This window comes from Crocuta crocuta, unplaced genomic scaffold (genome assembly GCF_008692635.1).
Source record: "Crocuta crocuta isolate KB4526 unplaced genomic scaffold, BGI_CrCroc_1.0 scaffold229, whole genome shotgun sequence".
NCBI lineage: Eukaryota > Metazoa > Chordata > Mammalia > Carnivora > Hyaenidae > Crocuta > Crocuta crocuta.
The window spans coordinates 7,455,886-7,474,818 of NW_027536464.1; the positions used below are offsets into that span (position 1 = coordinate 7,455,886).

The window sequence follows — 18,933 nt, forward strand, 5'->3', positions numbered from 1 at the left end:
TATTGACACCCGGGCTACAGAGGAGGGTAAGATCACAAATAATTTATTTGGGAGGTCCTTTACATCTAGTCTAACGTCCTAAAAAAAAAACGGTGCCATTTATTTTTATATCGATTTCCAGTGTGTAAAAGTCAAGGATTCCTCCATTCCTGCTTCGTTCCGTGAGCAGTTTTAAAATCGCAGGCGTGTCAGCATCGAACATCAAACATGTCATACTTTAGAGTACTCTCTGACTTGACTTTAGAAATATTCTGCTTGCCTGAACCAGTCCAGATAAGTCTCTGACACACATGCACGCATGCACACACGCACGCACACACACCACGCACGCACAGAAATGGAATGTTATAGCTCCTTGATCATCAGCACTGAAGAGTTGGGGTATGTGATATGTAGCCATGTGAAATCGTTGCCTTCAAATGTTGTGTTTGTCTTTTTACTGTTCCAGGCCTTCCTTTCCTTTCCTCCACCGCACTTGTCCAACATGTTCAAAAGAATTTGAGACCAACTACCGGAGGCGGAGAAAAAAAAAAATCACTCTTCTTGGTCTCCTGTCAAGACCGCCCCCCAAAAAGGTGAATTTTGTTTTCGGAGAAGATTCTTCACGTGTAGGCTGTGGAGACCGGAAACAGGGCCAGTGTGAGCTCTGGGTGGACAGTTCACTTATGCGATATCTGGCTTGAGATAATGAAAGGCACCTGTAAGGAAACACACGCAGCATTTTAGGTCACACCGGGACAATTCACAGCGAGAGGCAAAATCAGCTACAGGCTGTCAATGTCATATTTAATACCGCGGTATCAAAGGATCGAGGCCAATATTTTTATTCCCAGGACAAGTCTGACACAAGTCTGTGTCCTTGGGATTATACCCCATATGATCCTTGAGCCGACCTCATTAGGAACATGTGTTTCTAATGCCAGGGGTTATTTCATTTGGGCCAACCCTCGTGTTTTACCCCGTGACAATCAGGCTTCGCATCTCAGCAATTAATAACCGCAAGATGTTGTTGACATCAGTTCAGAAAATAATTGTGCCAGGGAGCCCTTGCCGGGACCATCGGCTGGCTTTGCCGCGACACTGATCCCGGGCTGTGAGGGCTAATGGGGCGACTGCCACCCCTTTCTTAAGGAAGCATGGAGATTTTTCATCCTTTGGGGAGGAATTACCCCCCCCCCCCCGCAGAAAGACCAAGGCTTACTTTGTCCATACTGCCCGTATTGGTAGCCGGTGACGGGGTCCATACTGTAGCCCGTGGTGCTATAGGTGGGCGGACAGTAGGACTGAGAGGTGGGCAGACTGTCCAAGCTCTTCATGTGGTCTAGTCTCTGGCTGCAGCTGGCCGACACGGTGGTGGTAGGTTCCAGCCCCCCGGTGAGCGGGGAGAGAGCATAATCGGTCTGGGGCTGGTGGGGCACGCCACCGTGGTTGGTTAGCAGTCCCATTACCTAGAAGAAAGAGGCAGATGGGGAGGAGGTAGGAAGGCAGGGCGACCCGATCAGAGCTGAGAGCTGAAAGAGTCCCTGGAAAGAAAGGTCCCGTTTTTGTTTCTTTGGAAATCTGCTGTGACGGGGCCATCCAGGAGACGCTGAGCGAGAGGCAAAGGGGCAGGGACCCCACCTCATGCCCAGTGATAGCATCTGACTGCAGTTTCAGAGAAAAAAAAAAAAAAAGGCAGGGGGAGGAAAGAGAAAGAGGGAGGAAGGGAAAAGAAAAAGAAGTGGAGAGACTCACCACGCCTCTGGTGATAAAATCGGACTAGAATTTCAAAGAAAGGGGGGAGGGAAGGAGGGACAGACGGAGAAATTATATCTGCTGGCATAGAGCACTGGCTAATCATGTATCACATCTGGAAGTTTCACATGTGACTTTTAACCACACATTTGCTTATATATTTTATTTTTTTTNGCCACCCAGGCGCCCCTGCTTACATATTTTAAAAAGCTCAATGGATTCAAATGAAATTCTTGGTGTGTATTTTAAGATGCCTATGTCTCCTTTCACAGCATTCTCTCTCCAGGAAGTTCCTCTCCCTAACTTAGTCATCTTTCACTTAATTAGAAATAATTAGGGGCGCCTGGGTGGCGTAGTCGGTTAAGCGTCCGACTTTCGCTTAGGTCATGATCTTGCGGTTCGTGGGCTCGAGCCCCGCGTCGGGCTCTGTGCTGACTGCCAGCTCAGAGCCTGGAGCCTGTTTCCGAGTCTGTGTCTCCCTCTCTCTCTGACCCTCCCCTGCTCACGCTGTCTCTCTCTCTCTCTCCTAGAAATAAATAAAAATAAAAAAAAAGAAATAATTACTCCCTCCCTGATGCTCCCAAGTGCTTTATTCATCCCTCCCACTACGCGATCATGACTTTGCTCACCTACTTTGAGTCATGAGAGTTTTGAGGCTAATAATCTACTTGCCTTTATAGTTCTAGAACCTAACATGGTACTTGTCACATATCAGGTAGTGAAGGAGGGAAGGAGGAAGGGACAGAGGGGGAAGGAAAGAGGGAGAGGGAAGGATGGCTGGCTGGCTGGCTGGCTGGCTGGCTGGCTGGCTGAAGGAAGGAAGGGAGTGGTAACCAACTCTCCAAGTAACTGCCTCCATTGCCTGCTGTTTCGCTTCTTCTGTAAACATTTCATATATAAGAAGTGTGAAAAGGAAAGAAAAGTCCGAAATGCAAACACGTTCCAAAAACTCCCTTCAGTTTTATAAATAACCCTGGAGAGAAAGAGAACTTTAAAAAGAAAAGAAAAAAACCACCTTGTGCTAACAGAACAACTTTCAGAGGCGCGTGGGGAGGTGTTTCAGGAACTCAAGCTCCCTGACCCTTACAGCCCCTTGTGATGGAAGTAAGTGGCTAATTAATTTGGCAGCTGGAAAACTGCCACCCGAGAGAGAGGGAGGGATTTTTCTCGGCTGCTCTGATCTAGCAGCAGGGGTTGAGAAGCCGTTGAGGAAGAAATCAGGTACAGTTGTGGAGAACCTCCAAAATATAGTACCTGTTTACCTAGTGTTTTAGCGCCGGAGCCCACAACTGCACGCATTGCCATCATATTCCCATCGTGTTGGGGCGCCTGGAGGGCTCACTTGGTTGAGCATCTCACTTCCGCCCAGGTCATGACCTCACCGTTCACGCGTTCGAGCCCCGCACCCGGCTCTGTGCTGACAGCTCAGAATCTGCTTCGCATTCTGCGCCTCTCTCCCTCTCTGCCCCTCCCCCACTCGTGCTCTATCTCTCAAAAATAAGTAAAAACATTTTTAAAAATTATTTAAAAAATATTCCTGTTTTATCTGAGGAAGAAATTAAATGTATAAAGAAGAGCAGGAGGGGAGAGTCGCAGTGAACGCCAAGCCCCCTCTCTGGCCTCGTGCTGTCCCCAGAGGGAATGCAGACCACAAAATGCTGGGTGTAGGGGTTCCATCAAGGAGAGAGAGGCACCACTCTTGCATCCCAGAAGAGGCATCCTAAATTAGATTTCAAAACCAACGATGCCACAATTCCCTTTGGGAAAGGTCTGCATAATCCTCGCAGCCAAACAAAATCTTCTTGAAATGCAGCTTTAAGCTGATCTATCTTCAATTAGCCCCAGGAGACCAAAGAAGGGGGTGGTCTGCTTACCACCATCGAGGGATTACGCTTTCTTCCTGTATTTTAACAAGCCACCCATTCCCCTCACCTTTCCCCTTAAGAGCTAGTCTCTGTTTCCTTGTCTGCCTTTCATCTGCTGTGTGTGTGTGAGCATGTGAGAAAGGGGGGCCGATGTGCAGAAAGCGACACAGCAAAACCCACATTTTAAAAGATGATCTAGGAGATCTACATTTCCTTGAGTTATGTGGTGGAATAGCTTTTTTAAAAGCTTTAAAAACGACCTATATTCTAAAAAATAACCATATGTGACAGAGCATAGATTTATTTTACTGGGGATTTGGAGAAAGCAAAAGTCACAAAATAAAGAATCAGGAGGATTCAGGGCTCCAGGACGATAGAAGACTCTAGAACATGGGGTTCTCATGGACCCTACCCGATGCCATTTATGGTCCGTTGATTGCTTCAATCAAGAAATTGCTTTTTCTCCTTTTAAAAACTGTGAATGTCACCCAGAATGCATTTGAGTTTTTTCCTGAATGTTCTTCCACCTGCATGGGTTTTTGTCTTCTTTTTTTTGGCCTTTGAGTTTGGGTCGATGATTTTACAGTATATGTTTGGAAAATTCATAAAAATGCTGTTGACATACTAATTTATTAAGTATTTTATTTCAGCCCAAATTCTCCATTTGTGTCTCTTAGAAGAAAAGAATCTAAAGTAGAGGTCATTCAGTGCCACGTTTATCCTTTCAAATCAGGGGTATCTCTTTGTCTACTGGAATGATGCACAAGAATAGATGGGGAAAATAAAAATATGGAAAATGTAACTATTTCAATGCAAGAGGGGTAATGACTCAGGGCACAAATATTTTACTGTAAATAAGCGGTGCTGAGTAAAAACACGTACTTAGAAAAAGCAATTTTGTAATTACATTAATCCAGAGAAGAAAACTGGCCTGTGGCACTGGGTTTAAAAAGGAAATATATTTTAAATTAAAATGGCCTCCCTCATGAAAATACTTACTTAAAGCTTAGTTAATATTATGTCACTCTAAGGGAGAAAAGGAATACTCTGTACACAATTATAGTTGAAGAGTAAAAGCGAAATGTTATTCAAAACACGCACACTCTCCCATGAACTACCCGTGCATTCTTGTGATAAACCCATTTTTCATCCTCTGCCGTATGTTTCTTTGTTTGCATAACTTTGAAAGCAGTAATAATTTTGTCCATTGGAGAAAACGTTGAATATCCGAAAAAGAGAAGACATGAGTCCTTCCAATAAGTAAAATTCAGCTTATGATGTTGTTTATGAAGCAAACTTTGGCAATCCTGAATTATGACATACTTTAGGACAAGAGTTAAATCTAAGACCTAGAAATATATCTGCTGGAGAATGGAGAAGATACAGCTGTATCTAACCAGAGCTGTTTTCCAGGACAATAGGAAAGATAGTTCCTTAACGTCCCAGGGCACCACATCCTTAAGATGTTGCTGGAGCATGACCCAACCAGGAAGGATGACTGGTGAGTAAATGGAACAGGAAAGAATCCACACTGGGTCTTCCTATCCGTATGGCCAACGTCACACACAGAAAGCCAGCGACAACTACTGGTGGAGCAAGAGCCCTTCGTCCTGCCGTCCAGTACTTGATGCGAAAAAATTAAAAGGACCAGAGCCCAATTATCCTTGCTCTCTCGGTCTTCCCTGATAGAGCCCAGACATTTTCCTACAAGCTCTTCTTTCCACTGTGATGGCCGAGTATTGTCATCATTTTTCTCCAAAATTACATAAGGGTTGGAAAGAGGCACTAATAGCTTCCGACACATGGCCCCAAATGGAGATTAACAAATAATGATAAACTAATGTGATTTATTTCAGTATTTCACATGGAGAAAACTTGAGAAATGCACATCTTTTCAATAACTTCTCACTTAAAAACTGAAAAGGATATCTGTGTTGGAAAGTGAAATAGTGAATATATCAACGCAGAATGCATTACTTTCCCCTAACATAATTTAAAACCTCAAATCTCTATGGAAGGGTCCCATTACACTTTTATGTACATTTCTTTAAGAGCTATTTTGTATTTCATGTGGTTCAAGGGAAGCTATGGAAATTCCTTTTTTTGCCGCACAAAGAAGTTGGTGAACAAACTTCTTAGAACTCCCCCAGTATGGCTCTGGAATGTCTTCTAGCCATATTTTCTTTTTAAGAATATTATCCCGATTTCTTTTATACATGCTTTTCCTACAGCAATTTGTCATTTGAAGCCTAAAATAAAATCTCCATTTGTTGCAAAGTGGGGTATTTTCCCCCCTCAGAAACCATTAGTAAGCTATTTCTACCATAGGATGAATTTTTTGCCTGATTTTTTTTTTTTAATTTGGGGTTGAGGGAAGAATAAATAATTGTCCAGTTTTCACAAACAATTTCAAAGGAAAATAAATAAACTTGGAGCTGTTCCGTTCTGTCTACAGAACACTGACCACATTCTTATTAAATGCCAGAGAAGCCCAGGAGATACAATGACCAAGAAGAGTTTTCCTATAATAAAGATCACTGTTCTGTCCCACTGGGAAGGGATAAGGAAGGAAGACTTTCTTTTTACATTGAGTACGACTCCTAGGTGAAGCGTCTGAAAAAACCCATTAAGAACATTTCTAAATTGTTACCTCCAAAAACACTTCCCAGACACTGTTTCTAGATTGCTTTATGGAAAAGCATTTAAAAAAAAAAAAATGCAAAGCCTTAGAATCCTGTACCGGCACTAATGCCAATTCTTCAGTTGTTTGAATTATCGGAGACATTTTCCAAAGATATCCTTAAGGTCATTCCCCAGTTTCAGAATTCCAAACAGGCTGGAAGATTATACGGTTGATGAAAAACTAACTCTTGACAATTGCCCCATGCTATCTTTCTCTCGAATTAATTTTCCTATTGTAAGATTAAATGTAGAAGATAAAAACTAGAGGTTAAATGAAGATTTACATTTAAAACAATGTGTCTGGAAAATATTTGTCTCCGGCGTGTTATGGTTTTGCCGTCAGTCGAAAGGGCTCAGAGCTCATCCAAAATCTCAGACAATGTAGCAAATTGTGGGGTACATCTTGGTGCATCTTTTTTCCTTAGTGGGAATCCTGCTTCGTGTCTTTGTTTTCTTGTTTGTGCCGAAGTGATCAGAGGTTCTTGTGATTTCACATTTAATGATACACATTTATTTACATTTTGGAAAACTGCTGTGAAATACAGCTATGGTGGATATAAAGGGTTGTTGGGGGGAGGGTTAGTTTCTACCCTCTCCTCCAAAAGTCTACATACTGATTGTATACATATTTAATTTGTATGTAATTTCTTTTCAAAATGAAACAAAAATACTTGAATGTTTAAGTGGTTGTTTTTTTTTTTGTTAACACACGTGCTCTGGGAGTCATCTAATGCTTATATTTCAGGGACTGTATCTTTGAGGCTTGAACAGCCTAAATTTGGACAACTGAGAATTAGAACATTGCGTTCAGATTCAAGTGCCTTAGGAATTATCCTGCAGTTGATTAGTATCTAAATAATTAGATTTTGGGCCCTGTCCCGTTTAAAAGCTCTATGAGGGAAGTTGCCTGAGGGCAGAAGTTTCTTTAAGGTAAGTATGGTGACCTTCTCACCCACACCCACAGTTGTGGGAAGGGCATGGCTGACCTTTACCTAACCGACAGAACGCCAATGCTTGTAAAACGTCCGGCTAAACGCGTCCTTGTTTTTCATTTTAATCCTTAGCTTACAGTTTGCAAGGAGCTATGTTTAATGCATGATTAAAAAGTAGGAGAGCCAGACAAGTGTGGTTCATATGCTGCCTGTATTTCTAAGTTTTATTTGAAAAGAGCACAGGCAGTGCTGTCTCAGGTAAACTCTAAGGTACAGATGCACTTGAATCTCCAGCCCCTATGGCCAATCACAGAACTTTTCTTTCATCCGTTCTCTAAGGTACCTATTTCTCAAAAGAGCTAGGCTGTTAAATTGATAGCAATATTTTTTAGGCACTGCTGACTAAACCTTAAATCCTGGCAAAGACTTAGCACAGAAATGGCTTGCAGTCGTGACATGTATACACACAGACACACACACACACACACACACACAAACACACACAACACCTTACATGCACGTATACATTGTTTACTTCTAGCCAATGATGAGCATGTCCATCTATTATCAATAAAATAAAGCCCATTAAGAAAACGTTTATTCCACCTACATGGAAAAGTATGCCAGTTAATACAGTTGGCATTGGACAATGTTAGACCCACCATGGGTCATAATAAAATTCTCATATGTTTTAATTCATTTACGCATGCCTGCATTTAATATGCTTTGTGACCATGTCTACAATTAATATGATTTATGGGAAAGGAACATGTGCAATATTGGGGGTGGGGGGGGAGGGGAGAGCCTAGACTGTTTTTCTTCTATGAATGAAAAATATAACAAACCGGCTCAAGGAAAATCGTTGGCTGTTAGCATATTAAGAGGGACTGACAGAGCCCTGAGTAAACTTGAGGGAGTTAATGATATCCTCTTATCTGACCCTGACACATTTGCAGCATGTAATTTACAGAAGCTCTGTCCAGGGAATCTTGACAAATGCTCCTAACGATGTCAGGGCAATGTTCCATTCTAATGGAAAACAGATGTGGGTCAGATACTCTCATTCATCACTTACCACAGAGAGTCTCAAACTCTCTCTGGGAGGAATGGTATTACCTGATGTTAACTCTTCCCACCACCACTGCAGTCTTCTCCAAGGTAAGCACTCAACCCCATCACCGCTTCAAAAAACCTGCCTGAACACATGACTGTAGAAAATCAAACGTATGTCTGGGTTTAATTTCATGACCACTGCAGGACATGTTTGCTAAATATTAATTGACCCTTTGGGACCTAGGATTCCAAATCGAGAAGGCGAAAAGCTCTACACTTGGGTATCCCACAATACTTCAGGGAGATGGATTAAAACTTCATTTCTAATTGCCCATAAACGAAACCTGCATTCAAGGAACGGGCAGGACTGATTCACCCTCATCACCATTCATAAATGCAAATCTTGCTGCACCTTAACTGCCCAGCTCTAAGAGTCACACACACACACACACACACACACACACACTAAACTTGAAGTCCAAGTTGGCTTTCAGAAAGAAGAGCCTCAACTCTGCCCCTCTGAAACAAAGGATGTGGGGCTACACTGGAATCTCTTTCCCCTGAGATTTTCCCTTCCCCCCCAGTGCTCTAACAACATGGAGGACAGACATTCCGGCCTACCAAGGAAGAGAAACAGTGGCCCATTTCAACAAGGAAATTTCTTCCTTTTTCTAGACCATGTGTGATGCAGGCAAATATTTCTATGGCTGCCCAAAGTCCTAAGATGCCATCTACTAAACGCCTAAGATTACAGCAGAGAAGTTTCCCTACCTTTCTCTTCACATGAAAGAAGGTATGTTCTCAGGGTAGAGGAAAGAGCCAACTGAAAAGACCAAGTAATACTAACTTAATGGGTAGATCTCAGGAAGGCTTTTTCTATTAATCACGGGAAAGCAGAGGGCAGTCCTGCAAAAGTCGAAGAATCTACCTTTTAAGCAATGTGTTCCTGCCTATTTCACAGGATTTCCAAGACCCATGGATACCTGCAGCAACTCCATCAATATGGGACATCTGAGAATACAGTCTTCCAAGAACCAGAAGCTACTGCCCCACTGAGGTAAAATCCTATGTACCTTAATTCTCTCTCTTAGCCAACTCCAGGGACACGGAGCCAGTAAAGACGGTGTGTCGCTCATCTAGCTGAACCTGATCATAAATTGGACATGGTCCATGTCTCCAATTGCACAGGTAACTGGATGTATGTGGGGAACATACAGGGCTCACAGTGAAACTGCTTACATAGTTCCCTGAGGTACAGAAATGTAATCTGTTCCTCCCGATCTTGACAAAATAGTCTTTGTAATTTAGCGAATTGAGAATATTCCCCAATGAGCCACTCAAAATTACTCAGATTGTCCCTTACTTTCGAAGATCTTTCCACTGCACCTGTAGTTTTAGCTACCTTTATTCTTTACTGATGAGAGAGAAGCATAGCGTTCATCCGATTCGCTTAGCTTTCCAGTCCCATAGAAGCTGAAGTGTAGATTTTTAAAATGTGTTCATGTCAATATTGTGTTTCAATAAATCAAAGTGAGATTAAAAAAGGAACCATTAGGATAACGCTGGCCCCTCCCCTCTCTTAGCCCCATGGAATGAAGGATCGTTGGCTCTCATTCTTGCTGTAGTGAGTTCTTATGTTCTTGTGATCTGAATTTCTCTTTAAAAAATTTTTTTATTATTTTTTGAGACAGAGAGAGTGCAAGCAGGGAAGGGGCAGAGAGAGGGCGAGAGAGAATCCCAAGCAGGCTCTCTGCTGACAGCTCTGACATGGGGCTCAAACTCACAAACGGTAAGATCACGACTTGAGCCGAAGCCAAGAGTCAGACGCTTAACCAACTGAGCCACCCAGGCACCCCGTGATCTGAATTTCTCCAACAAAACCAAGATGTGTACATTGTATTTCTGGGCACTTTTGTATCTCAGGCACAGTACAATTACTGCATTCTGAACGGACAGCAAAACGCATCCTTAGCTCTTTAAGATGTCCAAGTAGAATCCCTGAAAATACCCGGGTCCACCAACAAACTGCCTTTCTTTTGCTATTGTCCGGTTTCCACACTTGCCTTTTGGGGGCAGGAACAAACAAAAAGTTTTTGTTTTGTTTTGTCTTTTGTCAGCGGTTCATGGGATATTTTGGAGTAAGTAGTCGTGAAAGCCCTGTTGCAGGCTCTTGTTACTTCATCAAAAAGCATTTAAGTTTCTCCAAGCACTGTGTTTCCCAGCCCAGCTCCTATAGGACAATTCTTTTTTAACATCTTCCAAGTGTAACAAGAAGTTGGAACAGAAGCTAAGATAGTTTAAGCAACATGTCTGAAGTCCCACAGCTGGTAAGTTTTGGAATCTACGTGACTTAGATCAATGAGTAACGTCCACACTGCCCTCTAGTCCTAGAAATCTCTTGCCTCTCTTTATGCCCTTCTCTGCCTTATCTAAACATTATTAAGTGGTTAATAGCTTCTTCCTTAAAATTACTCTTTTGCCCGCTATGTTATTATTATACGGGTGGCAGGGAGGGGGCCGACAATGTGTCCAGGTGAAAGATCACATCAGACATTAAATAGAAAGAAAATTCACTTGTGGAAAAAAAAAATCAAGGGAAGCATTTTAGAAATGGACAACTCATGAGCAGACCTCCACCCGTGTTTTCTCTCACTTAGCACTTCCTAGGAAGGGTGCCTCAAAACTTGATAGTTTCATACTCAACAAAAGGGCTCCATAGTTAAATTAGAAAACCAAATTAGACAGACATGCTTCCGCACTGCAAGACTTATCAGAGCCTTTAGTAGTCTGATGTGCCCTGGGATTTTGAAAGGTAACACTTATCAAATCGTTGACTCAGAATCCTTTTTCCCCAAACCACTGTTTCAAGGAGCCCACTGTGGGGAACTAGCCTTTATTATGAGGCACTGGGTGGTTTCTGGGTGTTTGAAGATGATTACGACCTAGTACCACTCCTCTAGAAGCTCACAGTAAAAGGGAGAATGGGCACATTATTATGTAATACCGCTTGGCGTGTGTTTTAACAAGGTGCAAATACACCAACGTACATCAGCAGAGGCTGAAAGAAAAAAATTCTGCCTGCAAGAGTCATGGACATGTTGACACCGAACTAGAAATTTTCCTGTGGAGTCACACATAAATAGAAGCTCACCACTATGGAGGGTTTTTAAATCAGAACTTCCATTAGAATTTTTTTTTTTTAACGCAAGCTGCCCAAAATGAGACATCAGGGTTTTTTGTAAGAGAAAAAGATAAGTTATTTCTATCAACGGTGCCTGCCTCCTTCACTGTTCAGCATTGAGATTCTCTCACGGGCAGGAAATATTTCCTTCGGGGTGGAAATACTATCCTGTGAGTCTACAATATGCACTGCCTCGCAACTGCCCATCGTTCTCATAGGAACAATGAGCAGCAACAGTGCAGTGAGTAATCTCAGCAACTCCAGGTTCCTGAACTCGAGCTAAATGTCAAGAGTAATTTTTAAATATCATACCGTACATTGAAAAATACACACCTCTGATGAAACCCAGACTGTTTCGCAGAAACAGATTTCTTTAGGAAAAAAGAAAACAAAAAATAGTATACAACTAATGACTAAATCCAGTCTTTTGCGTCTGTAGTACAAAGCACACATTCAGCCGCTAATTGAATAAATATGCAAGTATTCAGATTTCTGTAGATATTGCCATTTTGCAAATGCAGTAATAAATTAAAAGCTTTACATTGCATTCTAGCCACATATAAAGGGTTGATTCAGACCACTGGCCTCACACTAGAATCCAGCACGGTTTTCCTGCGTTTTACCGACGACAAAGAAAAACTTTTTATTCTAGTGGCTTCGTTATAGACCCAGCAATCACACACAACTTTTTCTCCCCAACGGCTAACCAAATCCGAATGCGCCTAGAAACCACGGGCTTGTTGCATTTGATTTGTGCAATCTACAGGGGAAAGTAGCTAATGGAGTTTCTATTTAAATCAACTCAGCAGACACACAAAAAATTTAATTCAGCAAGAAAGGTTTGCTTGTGGCTCATTTCAGTGAGATGATGTAAGATTCAGTCATTGATGCTGCTCCCTCCCTTCTTTCAAAAGGAGGTTTGGGCCAAGTAGTTGTCTCTTTCAAAATTCTCCCAGTCTGTAACTAACTCAAGAGGCTGTGGCCAGAGCTGACACAAACCAGGGCCCTCCTCATATTCTGTAAGGGTAGCAACCACAGCCTTCGGAGAAAAACCAAAGGCACCGGGTCAATTACAGCCTGCACTGCATTCAAGAGATGGATTAGCAGCAGTGCGCTCACCACGGAGAACATCTTGAAAACCTAGCGCGGCGGAATGGAAACATGCAAACGGTCAACAGTTATTCTGGTGGGGCTGGAATGGGCTCATTTATGATCATAAACATCTTGGAGCCTTCCTAAACACGGGAGGCTTCGGCAGCCTTGGGTTTGAGCTCCCAGACCGCTCCAGGAATGAAACAATGAGGCTCGAGCCTTGGAAGGGCAGCCGCTTTTGCATGGAACGTCTCTCCCTCTGAGCTTTGTTTGACACCCGACCAATCTCTTTAATCAAAATCACTCCTCTTTCCTCCACAGGTGACTTTCTGGAAAGTGTAAAGGGAGGGAAGTACCTCTTTGGGAAACGGGTTGGTGGTCTGGCTCTTCACCATGGTAAAAGAGGGTGGAGGGCACACCCTCTGTCACCCAAAACAAATGGCCTGGCATCAAGTGGCTTCCGCATGTGCGCCCGCAAACGTCCAGAAAAATCGCTCTCCTCAAACAGGAGCTGGCCCTGCCACCAGGGTAAATCTCACTGCTTTTCCATGGATCAGCAGGACAAGAAAAAGTCAAGGAATTACCCTGCCTCCGAGAAGAAGGTTGCCCCTTGTGTGAAACAGAAAAGCACCGCTCACAACCGTTCTTAATGACTATACCTCGCCCACGTAACAAGCTGATCCGCGGTAAGCAAGCCCTTATTCCTTCGCTGGACAAAGCACCATCACCTTGCCTTGCAGCTAAGGAATTTGAGATAATCGTGAACACTGAGATGCAAAAAAAAAAAAAAAAAAAAAAAAAAAAAAAAAAAAAAACTGACGAGCAAAATCAAAAGCAGTCTTGAGTTTTGTGTACACATACTAACACTCAAATGCTTCTCCCTAATAGGTTTCGGGATTAACAAATGTTTGTCAAAAGAAACTGTGCTGAGCAATTGAAATCTAATTTGAAATGGAACCACGACGGTCTAATACATATATGCATGAAATGAGGACGCTCACTAATAAGCATGGCTGCCACCAAATATGCAATTTACATACATTACACACTAATAATCTCAATTTTAATATTATTCTTTAAGAGCAACTGGATGGGTGGTTGAGCTAAAGGTTTTCTTTTGTAAAATGCGAACAAGAACAAAAGTTGATCCTGGCCGTCCTCCGCCATTAACCACAATCTCGTTTTCTGTGAAGAGCTAGCGGCTCATTCTCGGGTCTGTCCCAACTCCTCGGCGCTGTCATGTTACAACCGGACTTAAGAGATGAATGGTCGACGGCCTTGATGAGAAGGGCAGACCTGTGCTTTGTTGCTGAGGTGTTGAGTGGTGAGCAAACATTCGAGGATTTGTAAACCTCGTACACAAGACTTTAGGAGAATTTTTTCTTTCCTCAGCAGATTATCCATGAAATGGGACAGGTATCCTCGTTATTCAATTACATCTTATCCAAGACCTGGCTGAAAATTTGAAACGAGCCCTCTGAGCAGAGCTCTTACCGTGGGGATTTATTAATAACAGTTAAACGTTCCTTAAAACAAAACTTTTTTTTTTAATTTAAGCCTATTTTCTTATTTTGTCCTTGGTTTCCCTCATAAACCAGAAACGAAAATCTACCCCTCTGCTCTAAACATACAATGTGTTCATAATAATCCAGATTTATACCAAATGTATTTTTAAGTATTGCTGAATTGAGAGAGTACTCAAAATTTATGGCCGCTGAGGTTGCAGAGAGGATTTCCTCTTTTTTAGGGAGGAAAATACTTAAAATGAATGTAGGAAAGGCTCAGAAAGCTTCTTGGATATCAAATGGCTCCGTAGGAAAAAGAAAAAAAAAAAAGGCCATGATATAAGAGTAAATGAATCAAAACCATATGGATCAAATTTTCCCTAAAATACACAGTTTGAAAAATTAAGGAGGAAAAGTGCTTGGCAAAATGTGTTTTAGGTTTTACCAAACCCAAAACATTTGAAGAATCATTTGCAATGGTTGATGAACCCTAAATGCCGCCAAGTTGGCCCATTTTTGTATACAACATGACAGTAAAAAAAAAAAGGAGGGGGGGCTTTCTAGAAACCATGTAACCCCACTGATACTGTATTTCACTCAAGAAATCATTAGAAGCTGTGACCAAAAGCCGTGGAGACTGGAGAAGTGGGGTGGGGGTGGGGCATGAAATGACAGAAGTTTGTTAAATTAATTGGCCTTGTTTTTGGGGGGTTGGCTATGTGTGTTCTGGAGGTGGGTGGGGGGCAGTGAAGGGAGTGTTTCTTGCGAAGGAAAGTTAATTGGAAGAACATGGGCCAAATGTTAATTAGTCTCATGTCCTAAGCATCTGCTAGTATTTCCTCGATACCTCCTATCCACGTCAAGATTCCTTTTTCTCTCCTGCTGGTGTTGCAAGGTGCTGGGAACAGGCTCTGCAGAGCACAGGCATGGGCTCTAATGCCCCGTATTCTTTCTGCACTGTCCCCACACCAAGAGAACACAACCTTTCGAAAGAAGGCTGCTACTGCTGGATGGAAAGCCCTCGCTAGAGTGACTCGAACCATTTTCTTCTCTGTTTGTCATTCATTAGAGAAGCCCCATCTCCTAAAAGGGTTATGAAGTTCAAACGAAATACAGTGCAATTCAGAGACTGCACAAAAGGTTGGGGTCATAGCCTATCCCCTCTGTCACCCATCACTGAGACTCTTGCCTCAGGTCCCCCTGACAGATCCCGTCTTTGGGGGGGGGGAGTATGAAGCCAACCCCCCCCCCATTGGTGAAGCTTTTGGCCACGCCTGCAGGGAAATCAGGTCAAATAGCAATGCCAGAGCCTATGGGAAACTTGCTAGACTATTACGCTTCTTCGGGCAGTGAAATGTGTACTTTGTGTTTATGCAAGAATAACAACTGGAAGATGGAGAGATTTGGCTCTTAAGTCTGCCGGGAACCCGCTCTGTCATTTAGATGACTGCATTGCATTGGTCTCAGTTTTTACATAAGGAAAATGGCCATCTTCCTCGGATATAGTTACTGATTCCCTCAGAACGAGATAAACTGGCCAACGATTAAGTGGTGCACAGACCCTTTCAGCAACTCAGAGGAAGCCTATGCTCGAAGTTTCTAAAAGGTTTTGTCAACATTCTGATACTCTGTCAAGACACATGTCAGTTTACTGCTGCTCAAATCTGACCAGCTGAACAAGTGTGGCCTTCCTGAGTCACTTCACACCTGTCACGAGGCTGAGACCCTCCCCGAGAAAAGCACTGAGGGCATTTAGGAAATACCATTTGGCTAATGGCTCTGACTCCAAGCTTTAGAGGAATCTTTACGTGAGGGAGAAGACATGTTGGAGTCTCCAGAAGAAAACCAAACTAGAAGACACGCACACACAGAGAAACGATGTGCCCTTCTTTATGGTGTCTGTTCATTTCTTGACAGGAAACGAGAAAGCCCATTCCACCACAGTTCACACACATTCCAGCTCACGAGTTCCAAGTGGGAATGGCCAACACCACTAGATAACGAGTCAAAATCCACAAATTATTTTAACATGTCAGCCTCCTCTGGAAAGATCTACAATGAATTGACCGTAACAACTCCAAAACCATTAAATCCAATTCCCTTTAAGTTAGTAAGTGGGGAAAGGCCTCTGATGGAATGTAATGGCAGAAGAAGACAACATGGAAAGCTATATACGCTAGTGTCTTAGTTATATATTTTTTTTAATGTTTATTTATTTTTGAGAGCGTGCGAGCAGGAAAAGGGCAGAGAGGGGGACAGAAGATCCAAAGTGGGCTCCATGTTGACAGCAAAGAGTCAGATGCGGGCCTCGAACTCACCAACCGCAAGATCATGCCCTGAGCCAAAGTCAGATGCTCAACTGACTGAGCCACCCAGGTGCCCCCACTTATATATATATTTTTTAAAGGCATAAGACTCAAAAAAGCTGGAAGGCAATATACAAAAATATTAATAGCATTGTCCAGGGGAATTTTTTTCCTACTCTGAAGACACTTTTAAGAAATGTTTTCCATTTTCTACAATAACCATGCAATCCCTTTATTATTGGGGGGAGTTAAAAGATTGGTAGAAAAAGTGTGTGGAGCTGAAAAAACATGTAAAAAACATATTAGCAAAAGTGCATCAATGAACCTGAACCAAAAGTTTAGAAACTTCGTCTCTACTAAATGCTTTTAAAATATGATGAAAGCCCTCTGCCGCTATTTTTCATGATACCTGTTTCCTCTTTGCCCAACTGTGTACGCTCACAGGGGAGGGGGGACTATGGGCCAAGCCTCCCAGCTTCCAACCTCAAATCTCTCTATCACCTGGTGGTCTGCAGCAGGCCTCAAGAAAGCTCTCTGAGCCTCAGTTGATTTGTCTGCATATCAGGTGTCCAGAGAGAAGTAGAGGAAATGGAGGAGTAGAAGGTGAGGAGAAATGGAAAGATTAGTTCCATTTTGAATATGATCCAATATATTAATATATTGGATCCAATATATTAATAAGCACTTCAATATGATAAGTAGTAAGACTGAAGACCCTTTCTCTTTTTTTAAGTTTACGTATTTATTTTTGAGAGAAAGACAGACAGCAAGTGGGGGAGGGGCAGAGAGAGAGAGAGAGAGAGAGAGAGAGAGAATCCCTAGCGGGCTCCACACTGTCAGCACAGAGCCTGATGCAGGGCTTGAATGCATCTTCCATGAGATCATGACTTGAGCTGAAACCAAGAGTCGGTTAAGTCTTAAATGACTTAAGCCACCCAGGTGCCCCTGAAGATGCTTTCTTTCCTCTCTTCTTTCATTAATAGGTAAACCAGGCTGTTCAGAGTGAGCTCTTGTCTTTAAGTTTTCTTCACAATATTCCTAATAAAGCCAAACAACCAAAAGTAGGCTTACNNNNAAAGAGGCGATCCTGAGAAGGGATGAATCCCAAAGCTATCGAAATCCAGGTTCTAATTGCCAATTCTCCTACCCTGTTGTTTTTTAAACATGGTTGGCATGATTCTGATCCACTTACCGTCTTTCGCTCCCCAACTTTGCCTAAAGAAATAAGGAGGAGCTTCATCATATATTATTTGTCCATTTTCCAGCTCATTAGGGATGTTATAAGGACTAAAACGACATGGATTCCTAGTGGTGATTTGAGAAGGAAATGTATGGTAGAAGTGCAAAATATCCTGGATAGATACAAAGTAATCAGTAAGAAATTAACAGAATATGTAAGAGCATAGTAAAGAAATACAGGAAGAGTTGCCTGTGGAACTTTCCATTGCTTGATATTGGAATGATTCCCACTCTACCGTCAACTCTGGAATCATAAAATGAAAGATTAACAGTTTCAAGACTACGTGCCAGTAGCTCCAATAATATATAATATAATATACTGGTCATAACATACAAGCTCATACACTTACAAGAAGCCAGGAGTTTCACTTTTGGCGTACAGATCTGTGTCATCTTCCCTATTGCCACTGAACAGGAAAGAAATGCCAGCGGAGTTCTGGGTCTCGCCTTGCAGAAGCAGTGAGGGTTAGAGTTTACTTTTATTAACACATTCACCCAAACCGTCTTCCAAACAGCTCTGCCGGGGCCCCACACTACTGACGCTAAAAACTGCAGAGATAACTACCCCTGATGTTACTTCTAAACTGCGGAAGAAGCTTATATGCTCTAAATCTGGGCATTTTAAAGAGGAATCTACGAACCTAAGTCCGTGATTTTCATGCAAAATCACATTACAAATGCCAGCACTTGGAAATTAAATGCATTACAGTCCCGTAAGGAATCACGCTCATTGTTTTCATGTTGTTCTTTTTCGGCCGAGGTTTAAAGCCATCTCCTATTCCTATCCCAGGATGTGCTATAGGAATCTATGAAACTTAATTACATTGACTGTTACAAAAAAGGATTTATGAACTTTTGCCTTTAGGCAGAAATGTTTATTTCATTGCCTTTGCTATTCATTCTTTTCAACTCCGACGGCTTTGAACTTTTCAGCTGCTCAGAGTTATCACCCTTGTGCAGAGCCCAGGAACTGCACTCCCCAACACACCAACCACAAGTTGAAGAAAACGAAGAAGGCGAAGATATAGGAGTCGTTATTTTGGCCACCCTTTGTGCCATTAAAATCTCATTTTCTGCCTATTAGAATGCCCTCTTGGTGCTTAGGCAGCGGTGATAGTCGGTGATTAGTGTGTAATTGAGTATAATTGTCTTTTCACTTTTCATTTCTGTCACTCTGAGCTTCCCTCTGTTTTTCTCACCACCAAGAGGAAAACGGGGGTTAAGAAAAGATAAAGCTGTTAAAACTCTCACTCTCGGCCCTGAAGAGATTCTCGATTGCAATTATAGATTGCAACCCCTTTGTGACATTTCTCCAAATTTAGTGGGCAGCTATCCTCGCCACCT

The 18,933-nt window shown here is 42.4% G+C and overlaps 1 protein-coding gene across 1 annotated transcript in view; it reads right to left on the bottom strand.

Annotated features, from left to right (window-relative positions):
• Positions 1 to 18,933, bottom strand: part of PAX3 (paired box 3) — a 237,387-nt gene that overhangs the window by 141,752 nt on the left and 76,702 nt on the right. Inside the window, 1 exon segment of the mRNA XM_077748573.1 lies at positions 1,202 to 1,448. Within this exon segment, the coding sequence (XP_077604699.1) occupies positions 1,202 to 1,448 (247 nt within the window).